Source organism: Leucopleurus acutus (genome assembly GCF_964270905.1).
Source record: "Leucopleurus acutus genome assembly, chromosome: 4".
Classification (NCBI taxonomy): Eukaryota; Metazoa; Chordata; class Mammalia; order Artiodactyla; family Delphinidae; genus Leucopleurus; species Leucopleurus acutus.
In genome coordinates this window covers 121,298,948-121,311,293 of record NC_139146.1, presented here as the reverse complement: position 1 = coordinate 121,311,293, position 12,346 = coordinate 121,298,948, and the positions used below count along the sequence as shown (strand labels likewise).

The window sequence follows — 12,346 nt, the reverse complement described above, 5'->3', positions numbered from 1 at the left end:
TTCAATAGCTAAAATGTAAAAAAAAAGAAAACAAAACTAAACATACCAAGTGTTGTTAAGGGTGTAGAGCAACTGGAAATCCCATACATTACTGGTAGTACTGTAAAACTGTACAACCACTTGAGAACAATTTGGCAGTTCTGCAGAAGTAACACATACACTTACCATAGATCCCAGCAAACCTAATGGTAGGTATTTACTCAAGAAAAAGAAAAATCATATGTTCATGCAAAAATGTGTATTTGAGTGTTTAAAGCAGCTTTATATCCATCAACTAAAGAAAAAGAAAACAAATTGTTGCATATCTGTACAACAGAAAACTATTCAGCCATAATAAACAAACTACTATACACACCACACATGGGTGAATCTCAAAAGTATTATTCTAAGTGAAAAGAACCAGACACAGAAGACTATGCAATATATGATTCTTTAAATGAAATTCTGGAAAAGAAAAAAATTATAGTGATAGAAAGCAGATCAATATTTGCCAGAGGTTAGGAATAGGGGGGAAGGGACTGAATGGAAAGGGACATGAGGGAAATTTTTGGTGTTGGAAGTGTGTTATATTTTTGGCAAACTTTTTATTTAAAGGGCTAGATAGGAAACATTTTCGGCTTTGTGGGTCATACGATCTCTGTTGTAACTACTTAACCCTGCTGTTGTAGTGTGAAAGCAGATACAGACAATAGGGAAACAAATGAGCATGGCCGAGTTCCAATAAAAGTTTACTTATAAAATAGGCAGACCACAGTTTGCTAACCCTTGTTCTTTATCATGGTTGTGGAAATGGTTGCTCAACTGTATATATATTTTCAAAACTCACTGAATTGAACATTTAACAGTGGTCAATTTTATTGTATGTAAATTATACCTCAATAAAGCAGATTTACAAAAAGATATAAAAGTTTTTCAGAGGCAATATGATATATAGCAGAAGAGTAACCTTGGAAGGGTATATTAATGAGATTTTAAAAAAAATTCTTAGGTTAGAAGAAAGATGCTCAAGCTGAAGAGAAAAGGAGTAACAGGATACATTATTAGAAGGAGAAGGGCAGCCTACTATGCATTAAGCACACTACTTATATGGGGAAAACTGAAGCTCAGAGAGGTTAAAGTACATTGTCCAAGTTTACCCAGCTGGTTGAAACAAGAATTCAAATGCAAGACTGTCTGAAAATCCCCATGCAAATTCTTTCTGCTGTGTTAATCTGTCTTCTACCTTTATTAATAAAAATATAACTTGATATTTACTTCCTACAAGTATAAATATGTAATAACCGAGGAAAAATATAAGTACATAAGGTAATGTCTTTAAAAGTAGAGTCAACTTAAAACAAACCACCCTGCCTTTCTTACCATGAATCCTAGATTAAAGGTGGTATAAGTCTGTGAATGAAACCCCTTTATAGATATTTGTAGGGCAGGGAAACTTGGCTCCCTTCCCTTATTATGGAGCAGCAAATTTAAGGCATGCTGTTACATCCTGGGGAGCTACAAGAGGAAAATATTCTTTTCTTTTCTTTTCTTTTTTTGTCGGCCATGCCACAGGGCATATGGGATCTTAGCTCCCCAACCGGAATCGAACCTGCATGCCCTGCAGTGGAAGCAGGGAGTCTTAACCAGTGGACCACTGGGGAAGTCCCCCCAAGAGGAGAATATTCTGAATTTTCTCTTCTCAATAGAATATTATCATATATTTGCTATTCACACTGGAAGTTTGCATAGTACTGTCTTTTCTAATCATAAATGCACTGTCATTCATCTGAGGTCTTATAGGAACATGGTGGCAGAACTGAAACTATAAATCAATTTTTCTAACCCCCTTCCCCCGTGTGAATTAGTTGGCATTAATGGAAAGACTATTTTTAGAAGATATAATTGAATCTTAAGCTTTTTAAGAAAAAACAAAGCAAAACAACTCTAGAATTAGTTTCAACTTGCCTTTCTTATCCAGACAGTCACAAAATCCAATTGTTTCTTCTTTATAATATATCTTGATTTTGAGAGTATGAAATAGGATAAAAGCATATAATCCAGAGCCAGATAGATACGGGTTCAAATCATAGTTTTGCTCCACATATCAGTCACTGACTTTGGGAACATTACATTTCCTCTCTGAGCCTCAGTTCCCTCTTTTACAAAATGAGAATTAAAATACCATGGTTTTAGCCAGGAATAAATGAGCTGAGATAAAGCATATAGCAACAGTTATTGGCACCTGAGCTTTTAGATGTATGTCTTCCAACACTTCTTCCTTACTTTGAAAAAGATACAAAGTTTATCATTTGTAATCTTGCATGCTTACCTTTAAAAATTCTAACTCTGTCTCTTTTTCAGAAGCTCCCACATAGGTATTATGCAATTTCGGTAACTCTTCTTTAATATAGGATAAATCAAGTTTCTCCATCACTCTGGGAGGTAAATAATGCTCCAGTCTAAAATAAGACACACCGTGAACCTAAAAGGAGAGTGTTTGTGTAAGAAATTCTGTTTGCCCTCTTCCTCTTATCTTAAAGTTCTTGCCTCAACAAGAGATAAGGTACTCCTATTTATACTTCTCTCTGAGGAATGAGTTTTAGAGAAAGTGCATCTGTCTTTCTCTTTATTCAGTGAAGTAGAATGACTGAACTTATCAGCAAGCTTGAGGAGAGACTGACAATCAAAGGCCAAATGTCACTACAGTGAAGGATTAATGTTGTGAAGGATGCCACTTGAGTGGCACAATCTCTTCTTGCTCCCTGCTTCCTCTTAGGTCCACTTGTATTCAGGTGCATTTGGCCTTGAACATGTGCTCTCCATACAGTGAGCTCTGCTGGGTTCTCAGCCTATCACTGCATGGATCCATGTGGAAGATGGAAGACCCCTTTGATCCAGATTTGGCTGGTAACCCTTATGTCTAGTATCTGTTAGTTAGAAATAGGGAGAAGGAAAGGTAAGTGCTAGATATCCCAAAACTCTGAAACAGGATAATTTTAAACAGAAAAAAAAAAGAAAGGAAGGAAGGAAGGGAGGGAGGGAGGGAGGAAGAGGGAGGGGGGGAGAGAGAGAGAGAGAGAAAGAGAGAAAGAGAGAGAGAGAGAGAGAGAGAGAGAGAGAGAGAGACAGAAAAGAAAGAAAAGAAAAGAAAAGAAAAAAAGAAAGAAAGAAAGAAAGAAAAAGAAATCCCACACTGCATGATTTGAAATAACCAATATACACGGGGAACTCGGTCATTCTGAGGCACCAAACTAGCCTCAAAAATCTCCAGATATAAACAGCAAACGCCTCAACCAGGTTTAGTCTTTAATCATGCCGAGGATAAGAACACCAATGCAAAATTTGTCCTGGAGAAAAAAATAAATCCTACCTCTGGTTGATAATCTCCATACTCAGCTTGTAGAGCCAAGGATGCTAGTAATAAAGAAGTCTCATCATCACAGTGCATCCTCTCCTCCAAGATATCTTTTCGCAGCTGAAGATAATACTGATGACAGGTCAGAGTATGTCTGGGAAAACAAATACATACACAAAACACCTAGGTTTTTGATCTTGAATCTTGGGGTGATTTTTTTTTATTGGCATATAAGTTTAGTTGCCCAGATGGCTTATGATTAAGCATAAGAAATTAATAAACTATATTGAAGGAAATACTTCTTTTATGATAAAGAAGACTTTATCATTGATCAGAATAAAATAATTCAGAATAAAATAATAAGCAATGATAAATAAGACTTTATCATTGATCAGAATAAAATAATATCATTGATCAGAATTCAATAATTCAATAATAAAATAATTATTGAAAAATAATTATTTCAATAATTATTTGAAATAATTCAGAATAAAATAATTCAGTAAACTAAAGGGTCAAAACACCAGGGGCCAAAAAGAGAAACGTAGAAACTCTTGTGTACTCACTGTATTAGACTAACATCATCCATGAAAAATTTAATTCGAAAAAACAAAGTAAAATTAACAGAGGCTTTGCTCTTTTTCTTTGGTTCTTCTTTCCATCCCTCTGGGGCCACTTTGGTTAATTTTAGATCAGGATCAACAAAGAAATATTCATTATCTAGAACACAATGAGAAATATTCAGATTTCATTTTTTGGTCAGACTTACACAAAACAGTTTTACACCAGAATAAAACAGGATTGTTAAGAAGTATGACAGGGAATTCTGAGGCACTGCATATGGATGGGAGGCAGTATGGCTCAGTCTTTTATAAATGAGAGCTCTGAAGACAGACAGATGTGGATTCAACTCCTAGCCACATCATTTACTACCTGTGTGATACTGAATAAATTATGTAACCTATCTAGACATCAATTTTCTTGTCTGTAAAATCAGGATAGTGCTAATTGCTGCTTTTTAGGGTTGTTGTAGAGATCAAATGACATAATCGTTATAAAATATTTGGTAGTTTAAAGCATGTGGCACATGGTAAGCATTCAATAAATATTAGCTATATTTGTTATAGTTGAGCTACCATTGAAACCTAGAAGGAACAATAATCATCATTTTATTTTTAGTTTTAATGCATCATTTAATTCTTGATTCTCTCCAAATAAAAGATTAGTCAGTAAGATCTGACTTATCCAGAATGTTTAAGAAATTAGATACAAAATTAGATACAAACTTCTGACTAATTGAATATTTTTATACAGATAGTATTACATGATTAGTCTAAAACTGTAATTAGTAAACTGATAGAACATCAATAGGCACTAATCGAATATTTATTGGATGACTCTACAAAATGAATTATTAGTGTTTAAGGAACAAGAATTCAATAAACTAAGTTGAAAGACATATTTCTTGTATGACAAAGATGGTGTTATCCTGATCTTGTAGGGTTTCAGGGTGATTTGATCCTTCAATTATAATTTATTGTACTTTGTTGTCAAAGCTTTTTAAGTTAAATTTTGAGGTAAACAGGAATCTGAAGTATTGAAGAGTAATTTATAAATATAGTAATATTAAAGAAATATTTATTTAAACCCAGCTCCAAACGGTTTCTTTTTGTAAAAAAAAAAACTAATTCTTTTTTTAAAAATGTATTTATATTTTATTTATTTTTATTTTTGGCTGCATTGGGTCTTTGTTGCTGCGTGTGGACTTTCTCTAGTTGCAGTAAGCAGGGGCTACTCTTTGATGCGGTGCATGGGCCTCTCATTGCGGTGGCTTTTCTTGTTGCAGAGCATGGGCTCTAGGCACATGGGCTTCAGTAGTTGTGGTGCACGGGCTCTAGAGCACAGCCTCGGTAGTTGTGGTGCACGGACTTAGCTGCTCTGCTGCATGTGGGATCTTCCAGACCAGGGCTCAAGCCCATGTCCCCTGCACTGGCAGGCGGATTCTTAACCTCTGTGCCACCAGCGAAGTCCCCAAGGGGTTTCTTATTGCTATGACAATTCTAATTGATAAACAGCAGCAGTTTCTACTGAATCTGTGTTCTGAGACCCCCATGGTTGTGAACGTCACAGGTCAGTGGATGTAATGCTTAAAATATGTGAAATGACTTATTTTCCATCATCAACTGACAACATTTAGGAAGACACTGTTTCTAGGATAGTAAGCTGAAGAAGTTGATATGGAAATTCAGAAATAGGGTCCTGCTATATATTCAAACTCATATTAGCAGAATACTAATTTCTAGAGTACATATGTAGGCAAAATTATGGTCCCCAAAATATAACAATTAAAATCTATGTTTATATAGCCAATGCCAGAGAAAAATCTTCATGATCAGGTACAGAAGATGCTAAAAAGACACGGCTATTAAAACAATGTACCTAGTTAGGAAAAGGAAGGGAGTTCCTAACTCCTACTTCTCAATGCTGACATATCCATGTAGTTAATATTTCCCAAAAGAAGGTTAGGCAGAACAGATACAGGAAGTCATTGTTGCCAAGTTTCCATACTATACCCTGAATTTAAAATGCCTTGGTACCTTTGAGGGTAGCTAAAGCAAACAAATGATGTTCCACTAAGCCAATATGGGCCACAAGCATATCAAACACATCTTTACATATAGTTTTGGTATCACAGGTCAGTTCCAGTTTCTGTCCATTCAGAAGCATTATGTTTACTTTTCTTCGGTTATCCTCATTCTTCCCTTTCTTGGTCTACAATTGAAAAAAATGAATGGAAGTTATCAATGTAAACATTATAAGAATTTTACTGTTTTAAAAAAATCATTACTAAAATTATTTTCTAAAAGTGACACCAAGTGGTTTTATTACTTACAAGGATAGACCGCGGCAAATCCAAAGATATATATGGTTCAATCGTCATTTTCACAAACTCAGGGCCAAAGAAATTCTGTGAATCACAGAAGTAGAATCAATAGTTTTTATCATTTATTCTAGCTCTTTCCTTGAAAGGAAAATAATGTAATAATAATAATAGTAATGATAATAATAAACAACTACATGTAAGGCCACCATGTTAGAACTAGTGATCTGAAACAAATGTAAAAACTTTCAATAAAGAAGTACGGTGGAATTTGCCAAGAGCAGGAATGGAATATGCCTTACACTAAGTGTGAATAGAAGTTCTATCAGCTTCATTTTCTACCAGCAACATAAAATATAAAGCCTGGCTTTATATTGTTTTACGTAAATAAAGGTTTTCATTTTTTGGACTCCAGGTAGACTCAAACTACCCCCCCCCCAAAATAGCAGTCTCAATTACTGAAGTAATACAGAGTTGTCAAGTTCACATAAGGATTTGGTTTAATAATGCTAATGTGTAAAGTTATTGAACAGAATTTCATTATTTCAGAGAATGATATTCAATTTGTCCTAAAACAAGTCTTAGTTATTGGACAACATCTATTTTGATATTACAAAAGACAAATCCATCTGTAATCAAGTTCTGGGAATCCTGTACTTTTTTGTTCTAATTAGTGACAACTAGGGATATTATAAGTATCACAGTCTCTGCTCCCTATTGCTGCTTCTAGTAAGAAAATAATATCTCAGGAGCTGGGGAGAGTAGAGTCCACATTCTGCATTTACTTCTTTTCAATCTACTCTTTCCCTTTATGTCTTGTATATCCAGGGTTTTCTGCCTAGACGGGAGAATTGGTTGAAGAGATAACTTAAAACAAGTTAGACTCCAGGAGGGAGCAGCATTCAGAATAGATGGAAAAATTATGTCCAAATGGGCAAAAGGTAGAATGAACACAGGGCTAATTTTTAGGCCAAAGGCAGATGGTGTGTGCGAGGGGGCGTGCTTTCGTGCATGCATGTGTTTGAACTAATGGGGGGTTACTGGAGTTTTATTTTTGTTGGTTTCTTCTTTGCATTTCACTGTACAGTTCATTTGGTTGCTTGATGTGGGAATTCTATCCAACAGCCAGGTGTGGAACATGTGACAGGTACCATTTAAGTAAAAGTTTAACAGTAAGCATTTGTTAATACTCAACGAACCAGTAGGACACATTTTAAATGAGAATAGAAACAGAGTAGAAGAAATGACAATAGTCTGCCATGGAAAACACAGAATTTGATACAGATCAAATGAGGCAATAGAGTATGAACATTAAAAATTTGTCTGCATCAAAAATAATACAGAAAAAAAAAAGAACTAAAAACTTATGTTTTGGGAAATAACATTAGTTCAACTGTGAAATTGTTCCTCCTAATACTAGTACTATTTTCAGCCTCAAAAATATAGCCTTCCTACTCTTTTTATTTTATTTACTTATTTATTTATTTGGCTTCACTGCACGGCTCTCAGGATCTTAGTTCCTCCACTAGGGATCAAACCTGGGCCCCCTGCAGTAGAAGCGTGGAGTCCCAACCACTGGACCTCTAGGGAATTACCCCTTCCTGTTCTTTTTTTTTTTTTTTTTTAATAGAAAACACTGTGTGGTCCTTCAACGACCAACAGTTCAAATTCTCTAGTCATTGATATAGCACGTCTCTGATGAAGAAAGCACACACTGACTGACTGAAAGGAAACACAGGTTTTTAGTGAGATGACACATAACAGTGGCATACTATAAAGGTAGAGACTCTCTAATGAGCCAAAGTTCTGCATTAGCTCTCTGAAACTATGATTTTAGAAAAAAATGTGTATATATGGTGCCTTTTATGCTTTATGTGGGCCTTTAATTACTGGAAGCCCATGCTATCCTGCCTATTGCTTAATTTTGACAAATGTATTGGTTATAATGATAAATTGATGAAGCCTTATTGAATTTCTTCCCTTTGGCTTGAAATAAATTCAGTTGTATTTTATTGGAATCTAATAACTTTAAAATTAGACACTGTCTGGGCTTCCCTGGTGGCACAGTGGTTGAGAGTCTGCCTGCCGATGCAGGGGACACGGGTTCGTGCCCTGGTCCGGGAAGATCCCACATGCCGCGGAGTGGCTAGGCCCGTGAGCCATGGCTGCTGAGCCTGCGTGTCCAGAGCCTGTGCTCTGCAACGGGAGAGGCCACAATAGTGAGAGGCCCGCGTACCGCAAAAAAAATACAAAAAATTAGACACTGTCTTAATAAATTACAACCCAATTCCACATTTTAAAAATTAGCATGAGACACAAAGTGGTTTAAAAATGTACATAAAGACATATTATTAGAAATTGAATTATTAGAAACTGAATCCAAGTCTTCTAATTTGTAGTTCAGTGTAATTTTCACCATGCAATACTGTTTCTTCTCCTTAGAAGACTATGAGGAAAATTTGAATTCTATCAATTTCAGGGTATACAAATATGCTTTTAGGAAGATTCTTTGAAATAAGCAAGAAAACCCAAAACAGAATAAGATAATATACTTTCTTAGTGTAGGACTAAAAAGAAAAAAATCATTCTAGATTTTATCACTTTCCTAACATTTATTTTGCTTTTGAAGAATTATTTGTAAAGGAACAATACAAATGAGATACTGCCTCATCTATCAAATAGGTGATAATAATAAAAAAAAGAATGATAATATCAGAGTCGGTAAGAATATGGTGAAAACAGACATGATCAGAGGAAACATAAATTGGAAGAAACTTTTAAAGGGCAATTTGACAATATGTATAAAATGTCTTAAAAGGTATTTGCCTTTGACTTGGCTATTCTACTTGGAGGAAGTTATCTGCAAAGATTTAGCTATAAGTATGTTCTATAGCAATTACAAATTAGAAACATTTTAAATGTCCAATAGCTGGAAACTGATTAAATAAATTATGGTACACAGTACGTTCACATAATGGAGTACTTTACAGCCCTTAACAATAGTATTATAAAAGTTGTAAAATGTTCATGATATTTTATATGAGAAAAGACTATGTTCATTTTGAGCTTATGCTTATAAAAATATAGAGGATATATATTGAAAGAAAAATAAAGCAACGAAACACATAAAAGAAAAATTCCCCACAGACACAAGATTTGTTCTTTCTTATCTTTGGATATTGTAATATGAAGATATGATGCTTGGAGATAATGCAGTCATCCTTTAACTATAAAGAGAATTACTGTCAAAATTCTGAGAATGGCAGAGCATAAAGATGGAATGCGCTTGATAGCATTCTTGAGCTTCTGAACCACCTCTGAACTTTCTATCTCTGATATTCTTGGTTTGTGGGATAAAAAATTTCTTAATATTAAAAAATAATCCCCCACAATACTGAATAAAGCCAGCTGACTTTAGGTTCATGAATATATTTTTAAAATATACAGTTAAGATACTCTAACTCCATCTAATGTTTTTTTAAAAATGAAATCATGAAAACAGCTAAATATTTATTTTAGTATCAACCAACAAGATATTTAACACCAATGGAAACTAATATGAGATTTCAATTTTAACTACAGGCAACCTATAGGATACCTATAGAATTTTTTAAAGTACTTTGTATAACATTTCCCTGTGAGGCCAAGTTTAGGTGCAGTAACCTGAGAATCAACTTACTCTTAGTTTTCTTTGGGTCATGGCTGTTTCTAGGGCCATTTCTCTTAAGGGATCCCTGGTGATGTCAAGCATGGAAGCTTTGAGTGTGTCTCCTGGATACAGGTTCAGTCGAGACTGTCTAAGGGCCATTCTGGCTTGCAGCTGCATCATTTCTTCTTCTTGCCGTTTTAGCATAATCTCTTGATTAATTAAGTTGCCTTCAAGGGGTGTTTCATATTGTCTGCTATATAGAAGAGAAAAGTAAGGGTTGGGAAGAAAACAATTACTTTAAGTCTAAACAAGAAAAAGTCATGTTAAGTAAGGTATCAAGAATGTAAACAAATTTTATTTTTTCATTTCAGAAGAACCATTGCAGTAATATTTCAGTCCTATTTTTAATATATTAATATAGTATGGTGTCCCACTTGTAGGTAGATCTACAACCTTCACCTCTTCTCTTAACATCCCAGCATCTTCTGAAAACTGCTTCCCCTGCAGTTCTCTCAGATCGGGGCTATTTTATTCTCATAATCTTGCACCAGTGGGCCGGGACATGCGATAGAGATTCCCCGTGATTTTTATTTCAGCTTCCAGATCATTACTGACCCGTCCTCCAAGAGCCCCCAGCTTCTCTGAAGTACATGCTATGAACTCACACCATCCACTGCTCTGCTTTGCTCTAGACATTGTCCTGTGGTCAACTCCCCCTTATTCATGAAAGATTTAAGTGGCTGACTCAGCAGTCTTCACCACTACTGCTGTCATAATTTGTGGTGGTGTGACAGAGATTGAAGAGTGCTCCAACACCCTGGCCTCCTCCACCTCAGCCAGCAATCTACATCCATTGTTATGCTGGCTATTACCAATAACTGCACCACCTCTAAAATTTCCTATTTCTACCTTTCAATACCCTCTCTATCTAATCTCCTTATTTTTTCTAGCTTACTTCCTCTTACACTCCCCTTCAAATAATTCACCAACTCTATCAGGAATTGTAGTCCATTGACTCTACCACTTTCTCTCTATTAACCCTCTCTTGCCCTTACACTGCTTGAATTCTAAGGCCCATCATTAAAATCATTCCTTTGCATTCAACCTCAACTCTCATGAAACTGCAGAACCATGCTGACTGATCTCAGTGGGTTCTTAGTACTGCCTGGTGATTAATTTTCTTAGAGAACTATTTCATATTTTCATCCTTGTCTTTTCTTTTCAAAACTCCAATACTTTCTCCCTTGTCTCCTCTCAACTGATGAATTTTCCTCAGTTTTCTTGGTGAAATAAGGAGCAATCAGGAAGTAACTTCCTTATCCTTCTACCACTGGACTTTCCAAATCTATATCCGTATGTTCTGCTGTCTTTTTCTGTTACAACGGATGGATCTCCTGCACACTTATACAGGCGTCAAACCTCTACCGTGCATGGGATTCCAGACCTCTCCCCCACCCAAAGACTTTGCTCTTGCAATTACCCTCTCACATGCATCACTAGTCTCATGCACTAGGTTATTCTCATTAGCATACAAACATGCTGCACTATTTTCTACTTAGAACAAAAAAATCCTTTGGTTCCACATCCCCTTTCAGATTCTGTCTCATTTTTCTGCTGTCTTTTAGAGTAAATTTCTTCAAAACTGTCCTTTAAATTTTATCTCCATTTCATCTCCCACTCTCTCTTGGACTCAGACCAATAGTTTGAGTCCTTACCATTTCACTAAAACTAGTCACAAAAATGACTACCTTCTGTGTTACCAAAGCCAAAGGATAATTCTTAGTTTGCATCTTACTTGACCTCTAAGCATCATATAACATACAGCTGCTTAATCATTCCTCTTCTTAAACATCTGACTTCTGGGAAACCATGCTCTTTTTATTTTCCTTCTACTTCACTGGCTCCTCCCTCTCAGTCTCTTTTGCTGGATCCTCCTTCATTTCTAATCTCTTAATGTTAGACTGCAACAGTGCTCAGACCTCCAGAGTTTTCTAGTCTCCACAGTCTTCATACCTACCTGATCTCATGTAGTCACCTAGTCTTAATTATCTTATATTCCCATAACTCCAGGCTCTCCCCTGAATTCTAATTCTACTCACCTGCCTAAGTGAGTGTCCTACTTGGATGTTATCATGCATCTTTAACCTTACATGTCTAAAACCAAATTCTTGATACTTTTTCCTTACGTGCAACCTTCTCTCAATCACTCACTGGTTGCTTAGGACACAACCTGGAGTCATTCTTGATTCCTCTTACAAATCCCACATCTGAATGACCAGCAAATCCTGCAGGGCACAACCTTGAAGAAATCTGTATTTGAATCTTCTTTACCACTAGCAACCTAATCTGTGCTGTATGCAGCTCAAATGGAGTACTGTAATTGCCTCCTAACTGGTGTTTTACTCCTGCAATCTGTTCTTCACAGAACAGATCAATTCCATTAAAATGTAAATTAGATCATGGCTCTCTATGCTCTCAACCA

General features: G+C 35.8%; 1 protein-coding gene across 1 annotated transcript in view; it reads right to left on the bottom strand.

The window, feature by feature from the left end:
• The window catches only part of PTPN13 (protein tyrosine phosphatase non-receptor type 13), a gene marked incomplete at its 5' end in the record, with an annotated part of 176,769 nt that overhangs the window by 86,924 nt on the left and 77,499 nt on the right, over positions 1-12,346 (bottom strand). The window contains 6 exons of the mRNA XM_082838934.1: positions 2,309-2,461; positions 3,350-3,488; positions 3,901-4,054; positions 5,932-6,106; positions 6,228-6,302; positions 9,895-10,117. Of these exons, the coding sequence (XP_082695060.1) occupies positions 2,309-2,461; positions 3,350-3,488; positions 3,901-4,054; positions 5,932-6,106; positions 6,228-6,302; positions 9,895-10,117 (919 nt within the window). The remainder of the gene's footprint in view (positions 1-2,308; positions 2,462-3,349; positions 3,489-3,900; positions 4,055-5,931; positions 6,107-6,227; positions 6,303-9,894; positions 10,118-12,346) is intronic.